Genomic DNA, 27,378 nt, shown 5'->3' on the forward strand with positions numbered 1-27,378 from the left:
AATAATCTCTGATTTAACCCATTATTGCAACTCGCGCCGTCGAGTCGTTGTTCTCGTCGACGACGTACATAATATATAGATATATCTAGATACATACATATATATATATAATATAATATAAACCCATACGTAATTCTCACGCTCGGCCAATGCGCAGCGCTTCATTTCTATCCTCCCATTTCCCCTCCGTTCTCAGTAGCACACACAGAATCAGCCACCTCTCGCCACTTCATGATCAAATCTGTGTCTTCTCTTTCGCCGCACCGCACCTGTCGCTCAGTTCGATGTCTCGAACCTTCTCTGGCCCTAACCCTGTAAAACTTCTCCGCTAACATCCCCGTACCGTGTTCACCCCATCGCTCTCTTTTCCGCACGAATGGAATAAATAAAAAAAACGCTTCGCTGCCATTGGCCAATGGTAACAGGAGGGGGTGGAGCCAGCTTTTAGCGGTGCTTACTTTTTTTTTATTGTCTGATTTTTCACACCTTGAACGCTGGTTAACTTCTTTTACGCTCGTTCGTTGCGAGGAAGAATAGAGTAGAGGAGTTTCACTTTTTTTTTTTTAAATCGCGAAAAGACAAAAAGAGGAAGAGAGGAGAGACGTAAACGCGTCGATGATGATTACGATGATAATGATGAGAATGTGAACAACGGACGACACATTGTCGGCAGGTTTATCGTTTCCGTCTTCTCTTGCGTTTTTCTCGTTACTTTAGACGATAACGACGACAATGAGAGAAGGTGAATAGCAAAGTGAGAGATAAAAGTAGAAGCAGGATAGATAGATAATAACATTTAAAACTAAAAGGAACAAATCAAGAGAGAAATCAGAAGAGAGAGGAGTAGTGTGCCGTACATTTCTTTTTTCCTATTTGTAAAAAAAAATGTATTACGTGCGCGCGCGCGCGACAGAGAGAAAGAGAGAGAGAGAGGAAAGAGAGTGCTTCGAAGATGTCGCCGGAGATGATCTCGTTTCAATAGTGACCGTGATCGCTTTGTTCACTTTTGGCGCAGGTGAGTTGAGATTATCTGAGTCACCATCTTTCTGAGAGATTTTTAAGCTTTGCGCGGGGGAAGCGAGGGAGCTAGGGAGGCCAGCCGCTAGAACGAAAAAAAAAAAACCAACGTAGAACGAAAAAAACGGATCGAAGTCGAAATCCATAGATGCCTAAGTAGATAGAACGAAAAGACGGAACCGTTTCCGAGAAAAGAGTGCCGGAGTAAGAGAAAACCGAATACGTAGAAGGATGTGACGCCGGAAGTCAAAAGCGGATAACGATATGTTGTTAGAAGTAATCACGTGTATTAAAAATCCGAATGAAATTTCACAAAAGTAAAAAAAAAATATATATATATATCGATCGACTGAAACACGCAAGGAGGAGAAAAGAGAAGTTGCTTTTTTTTCTCTCGAATGTCCTCGATCTCGATGGATCGTTTTCCCGTAGAGATGGATACAAGCAGACTGACTGGACGCACTTGGACCGATGGGGGCGGGGAGGGGATTGATTAAAGTGTGTACATGTGTAATACCGCTGATAAATCCATTAATCAATTTTGCATATGCGTGGTTGCCTAATAACCGCGTTATATACGGGTTGTGCCCGTCGGAGTGCCAATACGGTGTGTCTTTCCACGACCGATCGTAGATTCCAAGATTGGGAGCATCATGCACGAGCTCTACTTCAATCCCTGAATTACACAGGCCTAGATCGACGACCTTGTTTTTTTTTTTTTTTTGTTTTTTTTTTGTTCGAACGTCTACACGTCTGTAGTTCTACGAGTCTACGAGTCGACGAAGTCGATTGAACGCGCCGCGAGGGCGTGAAGCACCTTGATTGGCCCGATCAAAGTTGACTTTGATCATTCATCGACTCGAAGATTATCGACGTTCGAACGATAATTCTCAGTTTCCCCCTTCGGAATCTACAATCGGAGTGGAGAGTACCACATTGTGCCACATCCCGCATATATACGTGAATTTTTTATAGGCTTGTACGTGTGCTCGCGGGTATGCAAGTGCGTGTGAAATGTTCACCGGATAAGGGGGGGAGGGGGGGGTGCGTGTGTATGTATGTGATGTGGATGCGTGGCGGAAGACACGAGGTACGCGTGCGTGTGAGAAAGGATAAGCGTGAAAAGCGCTAGATGGGAGTTCAGGGAGGGAAAGAGGGAAAGACTGATGCTGCCGGGAACTGTACGGTTTTGCAACCGGCGTGAGAGGATGCGTGAAAGTGTAAGAGAGTTCTGTCTGAAGGGGGATATGAGGACGACAAGCGCGGGGGCGGGGACGACATGGAGAGGGCGTGTCGGAGCCGTGAAGTATCTTTTTAACGCGGGACAGAAGTTGACTGAGACGGCCGATTCTCAAATACGGTGACTTTTTTGCTGGCTCTACCCTTCCTCTTGCTTCCCCCCACAAATATAGAGAAATACGTTGTGCCAATACAGTACACAGAGATACCTAGTCACAAGATGCGCAGTAGAACTCCGTTTATCAGAACGTCCGCGGAGAAGAGTTTGTGCAAACGGAAGCGATCGTGCAACGATATTCTTACATAATATAGTCGTAAAGATATGGAGATGACTTTGGTGAGCAACACGATCTTCAGTTATATGTAAAGAGTCAAGAGACCGATCTGTACTGACGCGGATTCTTCGGAGGATCCGATACGCTCAGAGATATAATATTGGGAGAATCGATCATTCCAAAAATGTCTGGAATACCGTTCTGGAAAAAAAGCTTGTTACGAGCAAAATTTAAAGATTGGCCTTCTGATAAACGAATTCTACCGCGCATCCAATGCTTGCACGACAATACATTATATCGCGCGGATGCTAGAGGGCAATTTAAAGGATCGAGGTCTCTTCGTTTTCAGAATTGGAGGAGACGTCGAGCGGCGGTGGTGATAGCGGCGAGCCGCCGACTCATATCCGCATCAACTTCGAGCGATGCTTTCGCAAGGAGTTCAGCACGTCGACGCTGCAGGGTAAGGCCGCGTCGACCGCCACGGGCGACGAGCAGCAACAGCAGCAGCAACACTCGGACACCGAGATGGAAACGAAGACGATGTCGAAGGACAGCATAAGCAGTGCCATATTTAGCGTGATGTCCAACGAGGCGGAAATCAGTCAGAGCGACTTCGAGGGTTCGTTCAAGAGGGAATCGTTCGCCGAGAACGAGCGCACGGAAGGCTCGGTGCGGGACTTCTGCGTGAAGGAGGGCGACGTTTATCGGTGCACCGTGTGCCATCGCACATACACACACATCAGCAACTTCTGCCGGCACTACGTCACCTCGCACAAGCCTAACGTCAAGTACTATCCCTGCCCGGTCTGTTACAAAGAATTCACCAGGAAAGACAACATGGTCGCCCACGTCAAGATCATACATAGCCTTAAGCCTCACATGAGTCTCAGCAACAATAGTGGCAGCAGCAATAGTAGCAGCAGTATGGGTCAGCCGCGGTAGACCATCGCCGGCTGGGCGCCCTTTCGTCCTGCCTCCTCCCTCGGACCACGTTTCTTGCACTTCGCGCGAAATCTCGTGATGCCGGAAACGCTGTGAGACGCCATGCGATATCATTTATAATATTGTACCATGATATGATACATTACGAAATAGATTTTCAAGAATTCGTGACACCAAGATTTTCTACGTTATCGAGAAACGTTGATATCGGTGATTAACGGATAGAAAGGACAAAGATTCTGAAATTAATGGTGTCATAAATTATGGTACCAAGAAGGAAATGACTGATCTATGACGGATGAACGTCACAGGCAGATTTGCGAGCCTTATGTGCTTGCCAAGAAGATAAAGACTCGAGGAATGTGAAGATGAGGGAGGAGGAAGGAGATCAGAGAAGCTCGAGAGAAACATGAAAGAGGCCAGAGTAGTGCCTCGAATGAAGTCAGCGCGTTCCTGTGTGAGCGGAAGGAGAAAAGTACGGTAGATAGATGCGAATAAGCGAGTAAACAAGTAGGTAGGCAAGTGGCTGATCTTACGATGTGGCTGTACCGAAATGGCCAAAAGAGAGGGGGGCGGGTAGAACGCGGAGGACAGGTGGGTGTGCAAGACTCAAAGCTATGAACGTCATCGCCGGAGCACACAGTTCTCAGTTTTTGCGCGAGCGTTCTCCATGGCAATCTTTCCGGTGTTTACACGAATTAATCATTTGGCCATGTTAATCGTCTCTAATTTACGGTGAACGTCTCGCGAAATACGTACGAAGTACGTTTTGCCGTTCTAATGTTACACGTTTGCGATACGACATGCATCTCGCATGCGACTAGCTCAATGTCTTGATACCAAATCTATGCCTTGGAAGAGGAGTATTATCCGTATATATTCAGTATATTCAAATATCAAACGTTTGTAGTATCTTCTACTTCCAAGCTGCAGAATTTTTTTAAGGAACATTTTAGAGACACGCGATGTCGCTCAAATGATTAAACGAAGCTGATCTATCGGGTTGTATCGACGTTGCGTAATGATCCGCGGGGCGCGGGTCTGACCAAGTCCAATACGCACTACGACGAGTCAAGCAATTGCTGAAATAACTTCTATACGATACTTAAACGTATTAGCGTATACCATATAACGTCGAATCTTTGACGGTATTCTTTAGTACCCTGTTAGTGAAAAGGGCAGCTTTCACTGCGTGTAACGCGAATTGCCCTGAATTTTTATCCCTGTTCCAGGTTCTTTCCTGGTTCTGATCCTGGTCTTAGTGTTAGTCCTAGTTATCTTTATCAATCTCCGTGCCTTCGAGGACCCACACGCGCACGCTACGGCATTACGCAACGTCCGTCTTCTTCCGAGAGATCGAGCTTCAGCAGTGCCGGAAATTTCAGGAACAATTCGCGCGCACGTAACAAGCAACGGGCATTAAAGTTACAAAATAAACGAGCTTTACCGCGTTCGCTCCAAAGAGACGGGGCGAGGCGGATGTAAAAAACGGAAGAAGATAGAGGCTTTGTACCGCAACGTAAACAATGTTTGTATAAATCTAACCGACGCGTTGTCTCAACGCGGTTCAGCTTCATACAAAGGATGATCAGTTGTAAGAGAAAAAACCGGTTGTCGCGTAGCAAATTAAGGAGAAGGAGAGATATCGTGTAAATGCAAAATGTGGAGAGAAAGAAAGAGTATATTTACTATATTGCCTGACTATATTACGTTTGCAGAAAGAATCAAACACGCCAGCTGACGCAGCTCGGCGATACATTTCTACGAGGTGCGCGCGCGCGTGTTTTACGCATCTTTTGTTCGTGTTCTTTAAACACGAGTCTTTACGCCTGGTTAAAAAAAAAAAAGAAAGCAATTTTCAATATTTGATAGAAAGTATCTTGAAGTTATCTTTTGAAAAAATTACATGGAGTGATTTACGCTAAAAAAGGTATAGCAATAAAGAAGTCAAGCTCTTGCAAGTCAAAGTGTAGGATATTAAACACACCAATTACATATAATAATACCAATTACATATAGTAATTTGTTACGTAATTGTTGAACTATTGAGAGAAACTTAATTTAACTTGTAGGGGACTTATCGAATTCTTTCTTCATATATATATAGATATATATAAAATAGAAGGGGCTATAAAAGGAAGGACGAAAAGAAGGCGAATCAGGGCGAAAAACGTGCGCGCGCACGCGCGATATAAATAATAAGGAAACTACGTAGACTGAGTAAATGCAATACATATATGTATCGATGACCGTTCGCCATGTTGTTGTTGAGCCGTTTGAATCATGGGGAAGAATGCCGCGCGGGTGGCATTTTGTTTTTTTTTTTTTGGAGAGCGATAGTAAAAGGGGCGGAGGGACGGAACGGGGAAAGCGCGCAATCTCGCGAAAGACTGCAGAGGGACGGTTTTAACGACACCAAATACAAGATAGTACTGACATTGGATAGACTGAAGGCACCTTAGTAGTAACTTAACGCCGCCATGCCGGACCGCCCTGTCCTGTTCGGCTGAATCTATTTTCAGATGTGGAGCCGGGGTGCTAAGTTGAGAGCCTGGTGAACGTAACATCGGTTATATATTATATTGTATATTTATAATGGTTATATATTATACATAATATACATTTGCTCGTTAGGCATTTATATCTATCGTTTTATGAATGAAATTCATAGCATATTACATCTCACTTATTATTGGATCGCTATCACTAAGTTGTTCATTAAGAGTTTTTATTTTTTTAATAGCTTCTACAAATTTTAATCAGAGTGCAAGTAGCTTTGAATCAATTATTTAAACTTTTTAAAAATTAATTTTATATTTAAACTATATTTTCCATTCGAAGTTCACCAAGTTCTCAAATCTAGCCCCTTTGGGCCTTGGATAGTCAGTATTGGTCCATATAATTTTTACACACAGTTAAAAAGAAATATACATGTATATATAACTCTATTATTTTATTCTTTGGGATTTGCAGTTTTATCTAAACAATCGAATAAGAACTGTTGTCATTAACCGAGGCGGGCTGCACGGTGGTACGGTAGTGGCGGTTAGAGGCTTAGTCGCGAGAAGAAAAAAAGCACTAAAAGTACGAGATCGTAGCTTACTATATTTTGCACCTTACACTCCGTCGAGCGCCCTCCCGCCGCGAGAGGGGCGAGACGATTTATATACAAATTTTTCACTAGTTGGGCATAGACGTTAGACGACTAGAGGCTACATAATAACTATAATTATTATTATCTCTACTACTATTAATCAGTTATTGCAAATAACGGAGATCTTCGTTGTTACTTTAACGCGCGGTGGGGTTGAACGGGCCCCGGGTCGACCAGTGTTGTTCGTTGGTTATTACAAGAGGTATCTAGCGTTGCAAAGATAACAAAAGAGTTATAGTCGTAAGGGAGCCGGATCGTCATCAGAAGCAATAGTGGGCTCCGCGATGTGACCTGGGATAAGTACTCTCGCTCGTGTTTCATCGAAGGAACACATTGCGGTGTTTTCAAATTAAGGTTTCTTAAGTTTTTAAACTTTAGGTAGTAACCGACCAATGTTGTAGAAATGTCGCGTCCGGATAGAAAAATTTTCGTGAGATTGGAACGCTACCTCAAACACGAAGAAACGTTTTATGAAATTGAAACGTAATCCTTAGGTGATAGAGAAAAGTTATCGAGAGTACTTGCTTCACGTTTATTTACGGAACCTTCTAAGCTTATGTTGCGATCCGAGCGTATTTTTAAGTGAATAGAAAGTTCTATAATATCAGTTAGATAAAGGCAGCAAAGATAGCGCAGTAGACGTAGGAGAACGAAAGGGACCTGTTAAAGGGACAAGTTTGTGTTGGGTAAAAGAAATGGCGAAAGGGGGAAGGGGGTTGTTGTTTTGTAAATGTTAAGAGAGATGGTTAGTGGGCCGTGCCGTGGATTTTTGCGCACTTAGGTCAATTATCCGCAATATATTTGAAACTTCGATGGACCAAAGAGCTTCTTACTGACCCTTGTAGATTATTTATCCCAAGCGAGAAGGGACGGAAATGTCCTGGAGAAATCTTCCGCGGACCTCAGAAGCGCCCAGGATATGCGGTGCCAATAAAAAATGCAGATCTTTGTCAGATAATTTACATATCGCAATGATGAATTATATAAAAAATTTATAGTTTATTCTATATCGAAGAGTGCTCAATAGCTAGATAATAATTAACTAATCATGACAACATATTCATTATTGTACGTAAGTTAGAAAGACTTAGTCTTTCGTTTTATTGAGTCTAATGAATATTTAATATATATATCGTGCTTATTAAATTATAATATTTTAAAATATTAGGCACAAAAAATTGAATGCCATGTTAAAATGATTTATTATAAAAAATTTAAGAATTGAGAGTTTGAAAAGTTTTATTTATTCATAATATACCTCTTTTTTTTTTTTTTTCAAGATTTTATACATATAATTATAATCGAAAATTTGGCAACCGATATTCCTTGGGACGGCAGGATCTCGCGCCGTCAGGTCAATTATTATTCGCAATATTCGAAACCTGTTGGACCAAAGAGCGTCTATAAATGGTAGAAACCCTGAACAGAGACCCTTTAGAGAAAAATCGCGCCAAGGGTAGGTGAAGAGGGACGGTCACGGCCTGGTTTTATGACGGGTTTGTCACAAGCCCATCCAACGCCTGTTCAACGTGTGTGCGTATGCGAAGGAATCGGAGGAACTGGTTAGATTCTCATGAAAAACGGGAAAAAACAAAAAGTGCAAAGAGGCAGCGGCTAGACAGCTTATATCGATTTTTTAGGAGAGGAGAAAGACGAGGAGAAGCAAGCAAATAATTAAATACACTCACATTTGATAATCACTGAGAGGCTAAGACTAACTCAATTAATTAAAGGGTGGGAAGGACGCGAAGGGTTATCAAGAGGAAAGGATCACCGGGAAGAAGAGAACACCTGCAGGTCCTCGTGACGCGTGATCGACAATTTTTCAAAAATTTATTTTCTGGGACGTTGCAATTTTTTCAAATTCGAACGTGTTGATTTTGATAGATCGGATTTAGCATTGTTATAGCCGTCTGTTGTTTTTTTTCTCTCCCCATTTTTTAATGGCGAGACCTGCAGGGTCTCTTGCCGGTGCCGTTTCTGAGGATCGCGATTTTATCAATTTGTACAATAATAGCTTTTGATTCACCCTAGTCGATGTCTGCGTGAGAAGCGCGAAAAAGGATGTGAGAACTGGAGATCGACATGATTTTTATCGTTCTCACATTTTGCAAATTTCTCTTCCGCGCTTTTTAGAAAATATAAACTTATACCAAAGGATCATGGGTTTACTACACATATACACACGTGGTAGCTTGTAGCAATTATTATATATAAAATATTATTTATCATCGCTGAAGTTTCGCTTGACGTTCCTTCGATCCGCAGAATGTTCTTAATACATTCGACAAGACCTTAGGAACATCCTGTGTACATATTTACAGAATCACATATAAGTGGAAATCGGTTTTTTTTTTTTTATAGAATAAGTCTTTATTAGAGTTTCTGTAGGCTTCTGAGATTTTTAAGAATCATCACATTTTCTTTATTTTCTCTTTTTATATCACAAAAATTTACTCTTATGACGTTATGACACGCAGGTTGGCGAGCGTATCTCGCATGTTGTTGCAAATGTTATCACATCCTTTTGGCAATCAGAGCAGCAGTTACAGAGAGCACTATCCGCGACACGCGATGATAGGCCGCGGAACCGCCGATTCTCGAGCTCCGCTCTGTGGATCCCTTGCAGGCATCTGAAGGCTCGTGATCAGGATAAATCGCTGTTAGGAGAGATGCACGGTGAAGACACAGCGACTGATCTTGAGGCTCTCGTTGTTCAAATTTAAAGGCGTTTAAAAGGGAGGAGAAATTCGCTCACGTTCGTTGCCTTCTCGACGTTGTTAAACTTTTTTAGAGTTAAGGTCGTTAAAAAGCGCTTTCAATCGTTGCCAATTGTAGAAAGGGGACAATCGAGGGGAAGACGGGGAAAGGGGGAGCTTTTTCGCGAGAGATCGAAGGTACAAAAAATAAGAGAAAAGAGCTATATATATACATACGACGTCAGGTCCCCGTATATTCGTACAAAATTAGTGTTCAAATTGTAAAAAGTGTTCATAAGTCAGGGGTGAGGTGTCACGTTGCGAGGGATTGCTCGAGGACGGCCGGCTGCATCTGCGACGTATGTTACATCGCTTGAGTTACATATTGTCAAAATTTCGTCTTTCCTCGGAATTTATACGCGTAAAACTACGTATCGTGTTGCTTGTAAGCTCTGAGGATATTCTGTGTACGACGTTCGATAATTTGATTCTGATCTGCGGATTAGATTTTGTTGAGTATTTGTTAAAAATTGTACATATATATAGTATTGCGAAATTTTATAGCGTCGTTGTTGTCGTTCAAATTCTATCGTCAAACTCTATTGGATTTTCATATATAATTTATTGCATCGTGTGAAATTTTATCGTGTAAAAAAAAGGAATTTTTATTGCGTATTGCAACGTCGCGAGCCGAGTACGCAGAAGTCGAGAAGTGAGCTCTTGTGCGTCTGCAACTGCCTGTTATCTGCATCTCGAAGGGATGCGCGAGACCATCGGTGTTTGGTTGCCGCGCTTTCCCTACGACCGTAACACATTCTCACGCTCTCATCGCGGGTGCGATAGTCTCGCCGATGGGGTTACAAACACGTTCGCTTAGAGCGTGTTTAATTAATGGATCTTGTTGGGGAGAGACGTGTAAGAGATGAGTAGGAGACGAGTGAGGGAGTCGTGAAAAATTACGATATAGAGTATATATATTATAAATATATATATATTATATTATATTATATTATATTATATTATATTTATACGAGCGCGCGAATTCTCGCAATGGGTGTCTCGCGCCGAGATTTCTCGTCTTATTTTGCGTTTGTTCCCCTCGCGAATTTGGGAGGGGGGGGGGGAAGACCACCAGTCAATACATATTGATTATTCTTGTAGATTTCTCGCGCGACACGCATCGTTGCAGAGATAAGCCCATCATCGCAAAGAAAGAAAGAAAGAAAGAAAGAAATAGAGAGTCAGAAAAAGTGAGGAAGATTAATTTACGAGGCTTAAAAAGCAGACTGTACTATCGAATAGATTTTAATATAATATATATTAAATTAAAAAAATATATATATACACATCTATATATATTAAAGAAAAGAATCATAGTTTATTATCGCAATTAAATTACCCACGTACCAATGTACACGTATGCAGAGAACGAAAGCGTGTGAGAAAGAGAGAGAGAGTCAAACAAATGGTACATATATATATATATATATATATATATATATATTATATATATATATATACATACATATATTATTGCGATTATTATTATTATTATTATTACGATTATCATTATTACATATATTATATATATAAACAGAAGTTATATCGAATATATTTTAGCGCTAGTTGATAATATCTATTATATATAACGTCGTTGCAGTTTCGAGACGATGCGTCAGAAAACGAGGGTAAAAATAGAAATAAAAATAAAGAAAAGAAACACTTATAAAAGAGAGGAGAGGAATCGACGATCGCGAGGATCGAAAGCAAAAGGGATCGTTCGACCTCCGTGATTTTTGTAAATGCGATTAAATGCGAAAACGCGCAACGCAAATACGTTGATTTAACATGTGCTCTTCATGTGGGATCCGATGTTTTAAATCGCGCAAGTAGTCCCCGGTTCGGTGCCTTTCTTAAGCGTCATAAAAAAATAACGACAATGTTGAAAAAAAAAAAAGAATAAAGAAACGGAAAAGTGAGTGACAAAGATTGTAGTGCGAGAGGCGAATGAGAACAAAAAAAGGAAATAAAGTAAATTGTTATATCGCGCGCGCGTCCCTCTCCCTTCATCGGAAGGGACGGATCGACGATCGCATTCTCAGTGCCAAATATAAGGGAGAGATTTGCTTTCCCGCGAGAGGGCGAAAATTTAATAAGAGAAAAAAAGAATAAGGAGAAGGAGAGAGGGGAGGCGAAAATTTTTTAGCAAATTTTTCTAGAGCTGACGAGTCTTTTCTGACGCTGGGTAGACTTAGTATATTTTATATGCACTGATTGTTCGACTATGATTATCAATAAAAAGAACGGTGTTCAATAGATTGTAAATCGGAAGATTCTTAAATATCTCGCCGATCCACCGAATAATCCGTATATAATCCGATTATACACGGTGTCTCGAAAGAGTAGCGGCGATAGCAAATTATAAGAGACTTAATTTCTGGATGTTTGGGGAGAGTCCGTGAAAACAGAAATATGAAATGTTTAAAGTCGTGCGTGCAGCTTAAAATTCAGTAGGTCTAATCATTTGAATTAACTTGGTCAAAATTTCTCGTGGCTTCTTTCGGGACATTTTGTATACCTGGCGACTTTCCGAGAAAACTTATTTTTGAAAAAAGCGGTACCTTTGACAAATTCTGCGAAAGGCAAATTATCGCGCATCTCGGTAAGTCTATTGTGCCTAACGTATTAATACATTGGTGAATGATGAGAGAGAGAGAGAGAGAGAGAGAGAGAGAGAGAGAGAGAGAGAGAGAATGAGTGAGTGAGTGAGTGAGTGAGGAGTGAATGAGTGAGTGAGTGAGAGTGAGAGAGAGAGAGAGAAAGGGAGTGTGAAAACATCTTTGTCAAGCGAATTTGCAGTCGTCTCGTTACGAGCGCAAAGTTCCGTGGGAAGTGTGACAAAAATATGTGTTCAAAAAGGGAAGAGGAAGCGGAAATGTTTGCGGCCAGCGTTTTCCGCGTTTCGTCTACAAGACGACGACGGTTTCGCATTTTTTTTTTCTTTCTAATCCCGTTGACTCGAGAGGAAAGGTAACTACCAATGCCACTAACAAACGTAGTGATCGTATGTAGTAGTAATCGTTGTTTTTTTTTCTTTTTTCCTTTCCTTTCTTAGCTCCACTTTTACGTTATTATTATTGTGTTATACGATGCACGTGAAGCCGCCGGTCTTGCTCTAGTGAAAAGAATATGTTCTCTAGACCACGACTCGCTGGAATATTGAGAAGAAAATTTTGTTTTCTCACATTACATTAACACTTAATTAAACGCGTATGAAAAGAAAATATTCGAAATTTATAAAGCTAATTTATAGAGCTAGTTTATTTTGAATAACTAATTTTATTAAATTTTTATTAATACATCAAATTAATTTTGTTAAATCGAGCGAGCGCTTCTAGTTCTACTGCTGTGAGAATTTTAACGGTTTGAAGACACGTGTTAATTAAGTAAATTTATATTAGCCATTCTAATAATATATTAAAACTAAAAATTATTAATCTCGCGTAATATTTGCTGTGGTCCAGATAACGTCAATTTCATTTATTAATATAACAAAGTGCCATAATCCTAAACGCGCGACTGTTCGCGACTTCTTCGACAGCAGGACGCGAGTTTCACGTGCGGCAAACTTTCTCGCTGTTGTCACACTGGAATTCGATACCGTATGCATCTCACGATTTGTATGTATACCTATATATTTTATTTGTACGCCGCTACAGGATGTCAAGAGACCTCCCCGCACTCGTCACGAAGCACCGTTATTCTTAGCCAAAAATTACTTTTATTTAGTTTTTTCGTTTTAGCGCACTCGTCTCGCCGGCCATCGCTCATTCCCACGGTTCAAATCACGAACAGTAATCCTACGTTTCTTCCAAGAAATTATTTTTCACTCGTAGAATACTTGTAGCAATTTTCCGACGCAACGCAAGTGTCGACTTTTGCTTGCCGCGAGACGGCCAAAATTTCCGTGTTGACAGTAATGATACGCAGCTGTCGGTAATAAACATTTACGATAATCAAAGGAAAATAGAATTAAATTCTACGAGTGGTAAATTATTTCTACAAGATAGTTAATGTTTTATTTAAGCCGATTGAAACTCGCTTTTATCATCATTTGAAAATAGATCACGATGTGACAAATCGCGGTTGCCGAGGAGACGATCCTTAGTTGTTAAGTTTCCTTCGTCGCGGTTTGCTCAAAGTGACTCGATCCTCCGACGTTCTCCAGAGTGATTTTTAGGACCCTTCGTTCTGGAGAACAGGAGGACGGTCAAGAGAGCCAGCCGCGACGAGAGACCAGCGATTATTATTTTTTACGGACCTTTGTTTTGCATGTTGCGCATTGTTGTTTTATTTTCTTTTTCTCTTCGAGAAAGAAGAGCAAAGAAATTGTGGAAAATAAGAAAAAATATATATATGTATATGTGTATATGATTTTACGTTTTTCTTTACGTTTATATTGTTACACGATGTTTCATTTTTTATTCCTTTTCTCCTAGAATTTTTTCTTCCTTTATTTATAATTTAATGATGGAAAAATTTTCCTAATTGATCTTATTAGCTTACTCTGCATTATTATTTGATACACCCAAATACACACATTTATACAATTTTTATTTTGTAATTAATATTAAAAAATAGTACATCGTACACTTCTCTATTTTACGATTTAATTTAGTTTTAAATTGATATAATTTGAATATGTAGTCTTAATTTTAATAGTAGACCAATTACATATTTATATAGTCGATATGTATTTAGATCACTTTGCATGTGTAAATATTTTTTTTAATTCAATATATTAGTTTGATTATTTTTTATAGTTTTATTTTGTCTTTTTTCGCATACAATGCACCGGAATCTTACGAAATTATCGTCTTTGGCGATATTTTGAAAGAAATCTTGCGCATTATTTGTAAAAATATAGCCATCTATATTTTTGGAGAAAGTATCAATAATAAAAAATATTTTTTAACGAATAATCACACATAAGATAATTTATTTAAAAGTTCAATTAATATGTAAGAATAGAATTTAAAGCATTTCTAAAAGAAGTCACTTGTGTCAAGTATGCAATTCAATTTGAAAAATATTTGAAAATAATATCGAACATATTAAAATGATAAAAACCTGTATTAAACAATATTGATACTCTCGAAGGAAATACAGCGTATCATTTTTCATGATATTTCATAAAGAATCAGTAGAAGTCTTGTTATTAAATAATTTTTTTAATTAATTTGACTTGAAACGCATTTACTAATCGTCGCCTTTTCACAGAGTTCTCGTCGAGCAAAACGGATAACGGCCACGAGACCTGGAAGGACAAGACCCGCGGATTGAACACGGGTGCGTCGTCGGCCGCATCGATGGACGTATCGTCATCTCCGAACTCGTCGTCGTCCTCGTCGCCGTCGAACGCACGGGCGAGCACGTCGTCGTCGACGTCGACGACAAACGCGGCGACGACGACGAACGCGGGCGCCACTCCGACGACGACGAGCGCGGGGGGCGGCACAATGACCCGGAGCTCCTCGGCGTCGCCGGCTTCCCGGAACTCCGGCGGCGGCGCGAACGCAACATCGAACATCGGCGCGATGTCGGCCCCGAGCGGCCGCGCGGCCCCGAAGCGACGTATGCGGCGTCGCGCCACGTCGCAGTCCCAGGATCCGGCCGAGCAGCTGACGGAGATGTCGGTACGCGGCTTAAATCTCTTCCGTTACGCTTCCATCAGCGAGGGCGTCTACCAATGTACCGAGTGCGCCAAGCTCGACATCCAGAAGACGTTTAAGAACAAGTACAGCTTCCAGCGGCACGCGTTCCTCTATCACGAGGGCCATCAGCGCAAGGTCTTTCCTTGCCCTGTATGCGCCAAGGAGTTCTCGCGGCCTGACAAGATGAAGAACCACATGAAGACCGTGCACGATTGCTTCATGCCCAAGGACTGCGTCATGCCGTTCAGTTTCTTTTTGCCTGGTGGACCTTAGCGGGCGGGGCGAGGGCGAGGTGGGCTGCCGATCGGCCCGGCGGCGGTTCAGAGGCACGCGAGGAGGCTCGGTGCCACCGTGGCATCTAGGACCACAGCCGCGGCGGCCAGGGCGACGACCTTCAGGCGCGGCAGTCGCTCCTGAACGGCGTTTGGTAACGGCGGGTGAATTGAGTCACGATTCTCAAGGATTGCGGAATCAATCAAAAGAAATAATCTTTCGGAGAATTATTCGGAAAAAAACTTACATGAATGAAGGAAACTCAAACTTATAAGATTAATAATTAAAAATGTTTATAATTGAAGATAATTATATTATAGTTATATTGCAAAAAAAAATGCTTCCAATTCAAGTACATAGTAAATTTTTATATTAGCTTTTATATCTTGTTTTCAAAAATATAACGAGAAAAATTCAGTGCAGTAACTAGTTAACCTTACAGATTGTCGTTTTTTTTTTTTTACGTCAGAATCATCAAAAATTGGTGAACAATACATAAATAATTTTCTGGCAAGATTGAAATAAAAATCTTGTCGAATATGCCGTCGAGAGAAGTTAATATTGTCCGCGCGTACTCGATTGAAAAATCACCCGTCGTTGCTGCTGCGATTATCGCGTTTGCCAGCATACGTAAGATATCATCCCACGCCGAGAGATAGTTTGGTCACGGACCAATCGCGTAGCCCATCTCACCCCCGCGATGACGGTGATGATCGATTATGATCCGCTTCGCTGTGTCTTCCACGAAGCGAGAGAGGCTTCCTTAAAGAGAGGAAGAGACAGGCTTCCCTAAAGAGAAGAAATGAACAAACGAGAGAGCGAGCTCAAAGGAAGTTTAGAGGGGAGATTATGATATGTGATGATAAAGAAAACAAAGATGGAGAGAAAAAAAGGAAGACGTAGGGCAATCTCTCCTCGCTTCCTGATGTGTACATTAGTATTATGTGGTATATCCTCTGTGCAATAACGGGCTCGATCCTCGTTTGTTCATCGAGTCAGCGTGTACATACGACACGTGGAAAAAGAAATCGTGGTGCATGTGTATCGTGACGAGAATGTTTTGCGAATCGTTTTATTTATTAAATTTTACTAAAATGCATGAACAACATAATTATTGGACGATTATAATGTGATTCGAACAAAATATGTAATTGTTTAAGTGTGTAAAAGAGGAATTTTCTCGAAAATATTGCAAGGATACATCGATAAATTCATTTTCTACGTGCACCACGAAGCAAGATCGTAAACCCTTATAATTCTTGAAGAGACTCCTCGGATCAAGCGTTCCGAGAAGGCAATATTAAACATCGATAAGAATGAGAACTATTCTTTTTTTTCGAGAGCACACTTAGAGTCTGTTAAAGCACTTGTGACATTCGTGTTGCTTCGAGAAATTTAGAAATATGATTTTTTGAATCTATTTGAAGTCCTTAGTAATTAAACGGCGGTGAATCCTTTTCGAAGAATGCTGATTTTGATTCTATAATAATTTCTTATGTTTCACGAACGGTTTTCTAAGCGCACAATTTCTCGTTTCAATGTGTCAATTATTTTTTCTGTCCGTAATTTGTCTTTTTAATATTATATTAAATTTTCTAGCTATTAAAATTCCAATAAAGTGTTTGTTTTTAATTATAATTACTCATTCGAAATTAAATGTAAAATATGTAAAACGATGTCTGGTTGTCAAGCAGTATACTCTTGAAGCTTAATTTCCTAAAATTGTGTGACGTCCGATCTTGAACAAGATTTTCAGTTTGACCAAATAATGCATTCCTACTTCTCTACAGAATTTTCGAAGGCAACCTGTGGGAAAGTTATTTATCTGTAGAAAAAAAGAGGGAAGAAATAACGACGAAGAAAAATAAAGAGGAACAAGCAAACCGTTATTTCGTGAATCGAGCAAAATTAACATTTTAAGTAAAATACACGCAAAGAAAAAGGAGAAGGGAGAGATGAGAAAGTGTATATTTATTTGAGAATATATTAGTATGGTGTTAATAGGAGAAGGAAAGGGAGAGAGAAAGAGGCAAATTCGAAAGAGCATGAATATGTGAAGTATCCTGTATAGTGGCCGCAGTGTACAGGTTTTTTTCCTTCCTGTTTTTTTTTCTCTTCCGGGGAAGATGTATTATAGAAGCATTGATTATTGATTATTAATTAGTTACTTGCTATTACTATCGATTATTCTCGCACTTGCTATTACAACCGCAACATTATTTTTATTGTCACTGTTATTATATTACAGCTATTATTATTAATTATTATTTTTATTATCACTTGTTTGGTAAGGATTATTAACTTTTAGCTCTGGACCAGCATGGATATAAAAATGAATTATTACACTAACTATTATTATTATTATTATTATTATTATTATTATTATTATTATTGTTAAGTCTATAAGCAAACGCACAGGTGCACACGCACATTAGAGAGGATACGTTATATATATGTACACGGACGGACACCGTATAAATGTATGCATGTCTGAGATCTAATAGGCCCGACTGGAGTCTCTTGTTTTCCCTTTCCCCTGCGTTTCTCTTTCGTCCATGAAGTCCCAAATAAAGAGATCTGTCTCCAGTTCGGTACGTCGTTGACATCGAGAGAAAAGGTGTGAGAGGATACGGGGTAAGACCGGCTGTCAATTAATTCTTTAAGAAGACTAGCATAATTACTGCGCACAAATGTACGTCAATTAATTGACCCTATTGAGCGAGAGCTTTCGAGAGAGCACCAAGAAACGAAAGCAGTATTTTGGTCTTCCGCATTGGCGTTATCCGTGTACGCGTGTGAATGAGAGGAAAATGCGAATGAGAGCGAGCGTGCGAGAGAAAATAGTTATTTAACAGAATATATGTATAGAGAAAAAAAAAAGAGATATATCTTATGAGAGGGAATGTGCACGTGCTTGTGATTTCTTCCTCGGCAAAAGACCTTCTTGAGTTATCAAAGTCGCGACGATAACTCCTATCTACACCGATCGTGTAATAATTACAATAAGTCACCATAAACGATCTCTTTTGGATGCAGAATAATTTACTCATTATTTGTATTAATATGACATAATTCTTGATATTAAATCTTTAGTAGTACTATAAATTTAAATCATTAATATCGGTTCTTGTTAAATATTACAAAATTTTATGATGATGGTTATTTTATGATCTTGACAGATTTGTTTAAATTATGGCTTATAAAAATCTTCGCATTTTGTGAATCATTCTGATGCAAGGTCTCCGGATAACATTTAAGAACGTGTCACCTTTCCTCTCCACTTTCCAAGGCGCGTCGCAAGCAGCGGCGAATTTACTTCTTATGATTTAATTACGTACAATTATGACTATATCGCTACGTTATTACAGCGCTGTCTGCTATTCTTCCTTTTTTTTTTAGATACATGGCCGGATTAACGCGTTCATTATTTTATTTTTCAATTTTATTATTTGTATAACAGCGGGTATTATAGTTAGAAGAGCGCGCAAGATACATTTAGGCTTTAAAGGAGACGCGGCGCGTTCAAGGGAGAAAAACGTGAGATATAGCAAAATGCGAATATATTATTATTATTATATTATTATTATTCTATTCACGATATTTTATTTAAGCGTTAAATGATATATATATATTATATATATAGAAAGAAAGAGTTTAAACGCCAATTATCGCGCCTCTTCCGTTTTTTAAATGTTCCAAGGAAAAATATGTTTATCGCGTTTGAACTGTGTATAAATTTTATTCTGCAGTACATTTGCAATTGATTGTAAGCGACCGATTGCAACCAATCAGCCTCCGGGAAGGGCAAAGAGAGAAAAGCATATCTTATTAATAAATAATAATAAAATGAATTAATAAAAAATAAGTTAATAAAAATAATACACTTGTGTATTGCAATGCGCGTTATTTATATTATTACGTCTTTCGAATATTGTTTTCGAAAACGAGATCTGCATTAATCTTCTACCAACGTGGGGAAAGATTTTTTAATCGATTAAGTCCTTCAATTTACCAATACATCTTGTGATTGTTTAAGCGAAATTCTAAGTTAAGAAAGGAAATTTTAATTACATTTTAAATACATTTGATTGATTCAAATTAATTCATTAGTTTTCAATTAATTTTAAATATCTTTCCATATACGTTATTTACATTTTTCTAATCTATTGCAAAAGTTTTATGGATACATCGTTATTTACGATATAATAACATACATACTATCAATGGAGGAGACGGAGGAGATTGCGCGAATTTCAAAGATAGTTTGCACAAAAATACAGGTACATACGCGTTGCGAATGAAGAAAAAAAATATATATATGAAAATATATTACGTTATATTATATATCGCACGTCTAAAAGCACCCTCCAAAACGCGTTTATATAATATATATGTTCATACGTTCAATGCATAAATATACATACATGCATATGTATATATGTACATGCTCTGCGCGCGTATACATATACTTGTATATGCATTGGATAATAAAAATTATTATGAAAGTTGCACGTTTGCACATTATCGTTGCATATCGCGGACACATGCCTGTCCTACGATTTATGTACGTCTTGAATGTACCTTTACGTATATTTTTGGTGCCTGGTAACGAAAAGAACGATAACGCAATCTAGTAACGCGATTTTTTTTTTGTTTTTATCTAATTGTAGTTTCTCTCTTTGTAACTTTTTGTGATATACATTGCAATAGTCTAGCGAAGTTTGTCTCTTCTATCATCCTCCACACTACAAACAATTCCTCGTGCAAATTTTTCATTTTTTTAAATTTGTATATCCTTGTCATCGCATTATTTCGATTTTTTCTTAAATATATTCAAGAAGAATATCGTGGATGAATCTTTTAAGATCTTATTAAACTTTTAGATTGCAGCTTGTTTGAGTTGCAACCAAAAGATCTATTTAAAATTTAGTGAGTTTCAAACTTAATCTAGCGATTTTATTTCAAATTTTAACAGCTTTCATTTAAAAAAATACTTTGATTCAACATGAAGATATACATTGCAAATTAAAATTGAGAAGAGAGAGAGAGAAAAGCAAAGTATTATTTAATAAATTAACATTCCAGCAAGTGAAATAAAATGAATGAAATGGATATTGGCTAGGATCTGCTGATATCAAGTTTACGCAATCCCTAAATATTCTTCAAAAATTTCCTAAATCATCTAATGCCGATCAGTGAGTGTAAAATTGTATTCACTCTCGTTAACGCGATCAGCTCTTCGTGGTACTCGTTTAGCAAGGTCGCAACGATTTTAAATTTTAAGCCGTCTACCTTTTTTTCTCGTTGCATGTGCGAACGGCAGATGAGTTGCCGCCGCAGCTACCGAACGATGTCACCTTTGAAATCTGCAATGCGTCGTCGCCGTCGTCGCCAGCCGCGCCGGCCTCGTCGGCTTCGTCCTCGGCGACGCACGGCGGTGACGATGAGGGCACCGGCGGAACGAGCGCCTTCATCAAAACTGAGAGGGGAGTCAGCGGTGTCCACTTCTTGACGGATCGTACCGGAGAGGAGGATCGAACCGACCTTCTACTACCCAAATCGGAAGCAGGCGAGAACGAACCGGAAGTCAGGAAGCAGGTTGGTTGTGCTCCAATGCGGCTTCAACTTTGGCACGGATTTTGAAAATCTATTCCCTGAATTTTTAGCGAACAATTCATAACGAGTAAGAAGCGTTCAGAGAAAATTAAAATAATGATAAAATAAATTTTAGAAATAGTATTGCGATAATACTATTATGTGATAAATTCCGATAAATGGAACGTAGCGGGGAGAAGGAGCGGCGGAAAGAGAGCGTGAGAAAAGAGATAAAAAAAATGCCAATAAACGTTGTTTTCCAAGCTGCTGGAATACCTCATTCAAAACGACGGTTCCGTAGTCTGCAAGTGGTGCGGCGAGGTGCTTCCGTCGCGAACCCGTTGGTATAGGCACAAATACAAGCTGCATGTGTCGACCCAGGTGACTCAACCGGCGCCGCTCTTCAAGTGCCACAGCTGCAACACGTACTTTAAGTCCCGGAAAGGTTACATCGGCCATTTAAGCTCCCGTCATTCCGACAACGAGAACGACGAGAACCGCGAGGAGCCACCCAGCAACAAGAAGACTCGCAAGTCCTCGACTGACGTGAGTGCATTCCCTTGCAGTACCTATGTAACATCAATATTTTCTTCCTAGTATCAGCTGGCTATAAATTGTTAATTATGATTCAATACTATTTTTATTGACTATTGATAACTTACTGTTGTAGATTGGCAAAGGTCCGGATTGGGAGCAGCAGAGGGAGAAAGAGGAGAAACTGGTGGCGGACATAATTGATCGGGTGAAGCGAGAGTGCGAGGCGCAGGGTGAAATTGTGACGAGGCGCGGCTACTCCAGGAGGTCCACGATCATGAACAGCTAAGGCCGAGCCGGCCGCGTCGGCGATTTTCTCGAGGGGCAATCATATCATCATCGGGCGAAGCCCTCCTCGTGATCTCGAAGAGAGAGAGAGTGGTCCGTTCGGCTCTTTCGGCCCCGTCAACGTCCCCTTCTTCTTTTCTTTCTATAAATATATAGATATCGAACGTTATTTTCGAGAGAATGTAGAGAACGGCATAGCGGTTTCTTTAAACACGTGGGAAAATTATAGGTAGGGCCGAAAAGGGGATCGAATGTCTTCGGGTTTCGCGAAGAAGATACGTTCCTGATAATCGAACGAGTTATCGTTCGGGTGATGTAAAAATAAGGGGCACGGCTGCGTATATTTTTTTCCCTGACCAGCTGTGGGTGGATGAACGTCGACGGTGACGTTTTTCTCGATCGCTATGATCGTTGCGAATCCTTGTAAATAGAAACACTTCTCTTTCCTCGCGTATCAGCGAATTCGCAAAGAACTCTCGATTATCCTTTGATTTGTGAAGACAAATTAAAAAATCATTATGAAATCTATCGAAAAGTTTCTTTCATCTTATTATTTCTTTTAAAACAATTTACTTGTTATCAACTATATATAGATATATGATTGCTTATAAAGTTAATTTTATTTTAACAAGTGGGGTGAAACAGTATCAAAGAACGTAATCAAAACGAAAGGACGAAACAAATCTTTGCACGATCAAAGTTAGAAGTACATAATTAAATCCCACGAGTCCCGCGATTAAATATGATTCAAGAGAGTTAGATTCCGAATAAATTTTAACACTCTAGAGCTAAAACTGACAAACGATATCAAAGTAAATTCTAAGGAATAACAATATATGTATTCGATCACAAACGTTTAGCTTTTAGAGATTCTTCCCTTTCTTGATGTTTATAATTTTTCTTCTTTTTTCCATCGAGTCAAAATCGTGTAATCGAGAGTTTAATGCGTAAAGAGAGCTTTCTTCGAAGAAGTGTAAAAGAGAGAAAAAAGAGAATCCAGTGCCAAATGTATATCTTCCCAGGCGCACGGCGATCGTTTGCTCAATAAGTGCGACCGTACAGTACCGATCTATTGTTTTTGCTAATTTTTGATGACGTGCTCAGTCTCGCCGATGCTGCGTGTCCACGCAATGCCAAAAAGTGTCCGAAGGCGGCAATGCCATGCGACCGATGCAATATTTTCACCTGTGTGGAACGAAATATTTATTTTTAATATTGCACTAATTAAACGCATTAGCGTACGTAAGAAACAGGATATATCGATAGAAATTCACTTAAAATTAAAATCTATTTGCGTTATTGTTTCCCCTTTTTTTATGAAATACATCCGGTATATTTTGTGTGTGACACAATACGCGGCATGTATCGCATTATACAGAAAAATTGAAAGAAATCTTATCGACATACGGGTACCGAGTTTAATTACATTTACTCAATTTACACGCTCTCCCAGTAATGTCACAAATATACCTGGTGCGTAAAATATATCTGTGAAAAACACGCAGAAGGTGCGGACACGCATGCTATTGCACTCGGATAATTAGAATCGACACGATTATTAGTGTCGCTAGCGGAACAATAGATAGATAGATAAATAGATAGATAGATAGATAGATAGACGAATATATCTGTGCGTGCGTTTAATCGCAAGAGCACACCTCCGAGGGAAAACCTTAAAAAAAACCGACCAAAACGTAGAACTTGGTTATATCTTTAATAGATACTTTTCTAAACAAAATATTCCTCCATAATATGCCGAGATTTTTTAATTAAAAATTTCTTACGAATTAACTGTTTAATAATAAATATCGAGATCCCTCTTTATTGTTACATTAAATTTAAAGTTGTTAAAGTTGTTTCAGGGATTACTCTTTATGAATTATTATTCTAATCGACTGCTATCCGCTTTCATTTATTTTTAACACTTAGGCTTTCCTTGTGGACGTGAACTTTTATGATCGGGCGCACGTGACGTACGGATAAGTATGATATAATGCGCACTGGTCGGCCGGACGTGCGCGACGGGCGCGTTATACTCGTGTATTAATCTCGCTGAAATATTCCAAGAAAGTCTGTCCATTTTTTCGAATATCTCGAAAGTATTTTAATCCTCATTATCCTTGTCTTTTGCGCGCCAAAGGAATCGCGCAATATATACGTATGTAGGAGGTCTCTCTCGTAAATAAAAATTCAGGACAGCCTGTAAAAAAAAAAATCTCACACATCTACACGCGACTAGCATAAATTTGGTGCTAATGGACAAGGTAAAGAAAAAAAAAAATACACACATCCTCTCTATGCATACAAATGCGCGTTTCTTTGACGACGCGTGAAAACGCATCGCAATCATTTTGGAATTGTAAACACGGCGACGACGACGGGGCCTCCTCCCAACCTCGTCCGCCGTGGGTATTACACGCAATCATGTACAGGTGAATACAGGTGTATGTGAGAGTGTGCGCGCGCTAGTGCACGCGCTGCATACCAATCCTGTGGCCCGTGTCCGTGCCGCGTTTTTTTTTTTAAGTGTACAAACGCGTCCACGCGTATACACTCTTCCTTGCGGGATAACACGGCCGCAAAGTCGAGGGAATCACCTCGTAGAGCGTGCACTAGCGGAAGATATTATTCTCCGAGCTCTGGTTCGAAGCGGAACCCCGCCTCGTACTTATCTCCCGCTTAATTAATCTGAAAAATCAGTCTCGAGTTAATTTAAGAAACATATACATACTTAACAAAGAGTTTTTAATTGCGAATGGATATATAATCAAAAGAGAGAACCTACCGAGATTTTTTAGCAAGAGCCACACTGTGATCGCGTCGCATGCGTGTTTTCCCTCTGAAGAATCTTCCTTTGTCCTTGCATCTCTACAAATTATTGTATAAATTTGAATTTATATAAGCATAAACTGAATTTTGGCTCTGCAAATTGTTAACGAGTAAAAAGCGTACGAATTTTAGGTCTCGTGAAGGAAGAATCCCGCACACGCGCAATCAGTTACGTGCGTGTGAGAAGCCGATTCCTAAAATCTTTGAAGGAAATTAGGAAAAGATCGGAAAAAATCCTGCAGTTGTTATGAAATCTTTCACGCAATTCCAATGATATCGTTAAGAAATATATCAAGCTGGTATATATAGCCATAAATAAAGTATTTTATACTATTTTAGAATCTACGAGGAGAAAACGTAGAGGAAAAAATCTTAATCTTATCCGGAATTCAAATGTTGTGCCAATAATAAAGTTTGCGGACTAGAGTTTATTATCGCGCGATGTTATTAATAGCAGTCCTAAAAGAGAGCGAAAAAGAGTCCTCGAGAAGAAAGAAAAAAAAATTAGAGGTGAACTTCCTAAGCTTGAAAACAGTGCTTCCCCGTAAATCGCGACCGGCGCTCTCTTATCGATGGCCCGCAGGCGTCGATGACATTTTGGACTTTCCAGTAAGTGATATCAGTCGTCTTCCATGATATCGCGTCGGTTATAAATATACAGCGACTCCGTGCTGAGGAATTGAACTCGACGACATTTCCTCTCGTTGCGTCCCTTCCTGAAAATCACGACAAACTCCTTAAGTAAAACGTAAAAAAGGAAGGAGCAAAATCAGATTTTTTACAAACTCCTTACCTCCGATCCTTCCCGAGCTTCAAGGACGTTCTTCTTTCGTGAGATTTAATTGATTGAGCGAGATTAATTAAGCAGGGAGGCGCGTGAGAGACGAAGGCGATGCACTTCAATCTTCCATAACGACTCTTAAATGTTAAATAATACTAATCGTAAGGCGTATAATATAAGAAAAGGCTGAGCTCACGCAAGTCGGATCGGCGACTTGGACGTGCGCGAGCCGAAGGGAGTATACACTCGTGCGAGAAGAATAAATTATTTATTTGTTTACGATAATAACGAAAGCGTAACTCGCGTAATTCGCGGGCGGCTCGCGCGCGATTTTATCCTCAACAATAACCGTACCGATTGTATATCGAACGAGACGCTCGTTTTCAACACCCGCTACTATCTCGTCGAGACGAGAGCATGTGCATCCCCCTCTCTCTCGCGAGATAGGAATAAAGAACTTCCTTCTTTATTTTAGATAAAGTGTACAGAAAGTATAGAAGCGGTATTTTTTATGTGACGAGATTTGTTTGAAGAATTGTGTGCTTGGCGTCTTCGATATCGAATGAGCACTCGAGATGCCACGCAGTTGTCGTCAATAAAATATCATTATATTTCTGAGTGATCAAGAATCGTTATTTATTTATTTATTTATTTTATATATTGAATATTAGCGAAGATTTCTCGTCGGAAAAGCGAGAACAGTCGATAATTCGACTAGCAGAGGGAATCCTCTACAATAAAGAGAATTGAAGTTTACAGTCAATATCAGCTTCGCAATGACCGACGCTCGAAGAATGTCCTCCAGTCGAGTTCCGATTAACTTAATCGGCCGATTAATTTAGTCGGCGGCCGAATACAATCGCGGAGGCAGAATTTTTTTTAGCTAAGCCCCGATTCGATCTCTTCTCTCTATACAACGCAAAATCCATAATTCTGTATCAATAAAACAGCCCACTGGCATCAAGCCGGGTCAAGTTAATCGGACCTCGGTCGCAAGTGTTCACCCGGACTCTCGGCTCTTGTGCGCGGATTCCTGGAGGGGGTGGGAAGGGGAGGGGAGGAAATCCAGCGGGTTTTGAAAATACGCGGCTCGACTGGCGTATTATAAATAAAAATAGCGGCGGCGAGCGCGAGTCTTGCCCGAGTTTTGAATGCGACCCGTCTGAAGGTGCACGCGGTGCACGTGGTGCGTATTGTAAGCGCGAAAAAAGTAAAAAAAAAAAAGAGAAAAAGAAGAGAACTGCTGTACAGCAATTGCAATGGCTAACGGGACGTGTTGCGCATTATGCGCGAGGAGGGAAATAAAATCAAAATCGAGACCGATCGAAGAGTCGCTGTTTGTTGCCGTTCCCCATCCCACGTCCAGTCCATTCCGGGGGGGGATCCTTGGGCTGCGATTCTGTCGGCGGAAAAGAAAGATTGAAAAGAACATTCACGAAGAGGGATAGAACCGATCAAAATCTGATTAACTAATCAACAAGTGACACGAGACAATTTCTGTACATAATTTTGATTTAATTTTACTTGCACAAACAACTCTAGTAGCACAAAGCATTGGTGCAATACTGGGAAGTACTGTAAAGGCAATATTTTCAATGTTGGTCCAATATTGTAAAGTGGACGCTTCCGTATTATATCTTATTTAGCCAATTTGTCTAAGCAGCAATATTGATTCGGTATTAATTCAACATTAGGCCAATGTTAGATCAATCAATTTTTCATATTGGATATTGCATCCTAATTCGAAATCAATACTTTATTATCAATATTGGCGTTACAATGGGAAATATAAGAAAAACATTGGCCAATGCACTCCCAGTATAACCAATATTTAACCAATAATACTGTCAATGTATTTTGCTACTAGAGAACAGTCAATAATTCTAGCCAATTCTGTCAATCAACATATATTACCTATTTAATTAATCATAGTTTAATCGAAGTCATCCTTGCAATATCATCATCTGACATCCATTAGCTCTCCGCCACCTGTCTTGGCACCATTGCGTTTAAATCTCCCGTCGAAATTCCGACGACC

The 27,378-nt window shown here is 39.8% G+C and overlaps 1 protein-coding gene and 1 long non-coding RNA gene across 7 annotated transcripts in view; one reads left to right on the forward strand and one right to left on the reverse strand.

Annotated features, from left to right (window-relative positions):
• The window catches only part of LOC105835189 (protein tramtrack, alpha isoform), a 45,754-nt gene extending 19,792 nt beyond the window's left edge, over nucleotides 1-25,962 (forward strand). For 4 of the 6 annotated variants that reach the window (XM_036293881.1, XM_036293878.1, XM_036293882.1 and 1 more), the window contains exons 5-7: nucleotides 20,637-20,911; nucleotides 21,173-21,454; nucleotides 21,579-25,962. In XM_036293881.1, the coding sequence (XP_036149774.1) occupies nucleotides 20,637-20,911; nucleotides 21,173-21,454; nucleotides 21,579-21,731 (710 nt within the window). In that variant the 3' untranslated portion in view covers nucleotides 21,732-25,962. Of the gene's footprint in view, nucleotides 1-2,880; nucleotides 9,985-14,606; nucleotides 20,029-20,636; nucleotides 20,912-21,172; nucleotides 21,455-21,578 lie in introns of those variants that run through there. The other 2 variants (XM_036293883.1, XM_036293884.1) reach the window with 2 other exon arrangements.
• LOC118647919 lies at nucleotides 24,244-27,349 on the reverse strand. Its single transcript, XR_004965059.1, has 2 exons — nucleotides 27,255-27,349; nucleotides 24,244-26,739 (listed from the first exon to the last, which is right to left on the reverse strand). It is a non-coding gene; the product is annotated as an uncharacterized LOC118647919 (long non-coding RNA).
• Nucleotides 27,350-27,378: the final 29 nt, after the last annotated feature.

The sequence above is a fragment of the Monomorium pharaonis genome, chromosome 11, assembly GCF_013373865.1.
Source record: "Monomorium pharaonis isolate MP-MQ-018 chromosome 11, ASM1337386v2, whole genome shotgun sequence".
NCBI classification, from domain to species: domain Eukaryota; kingdom Metazoa; phylum Arthropoda; class Insecta; order Hymenoptera; family Formicidae; genus Monomorium; species Monomorium pharaonis.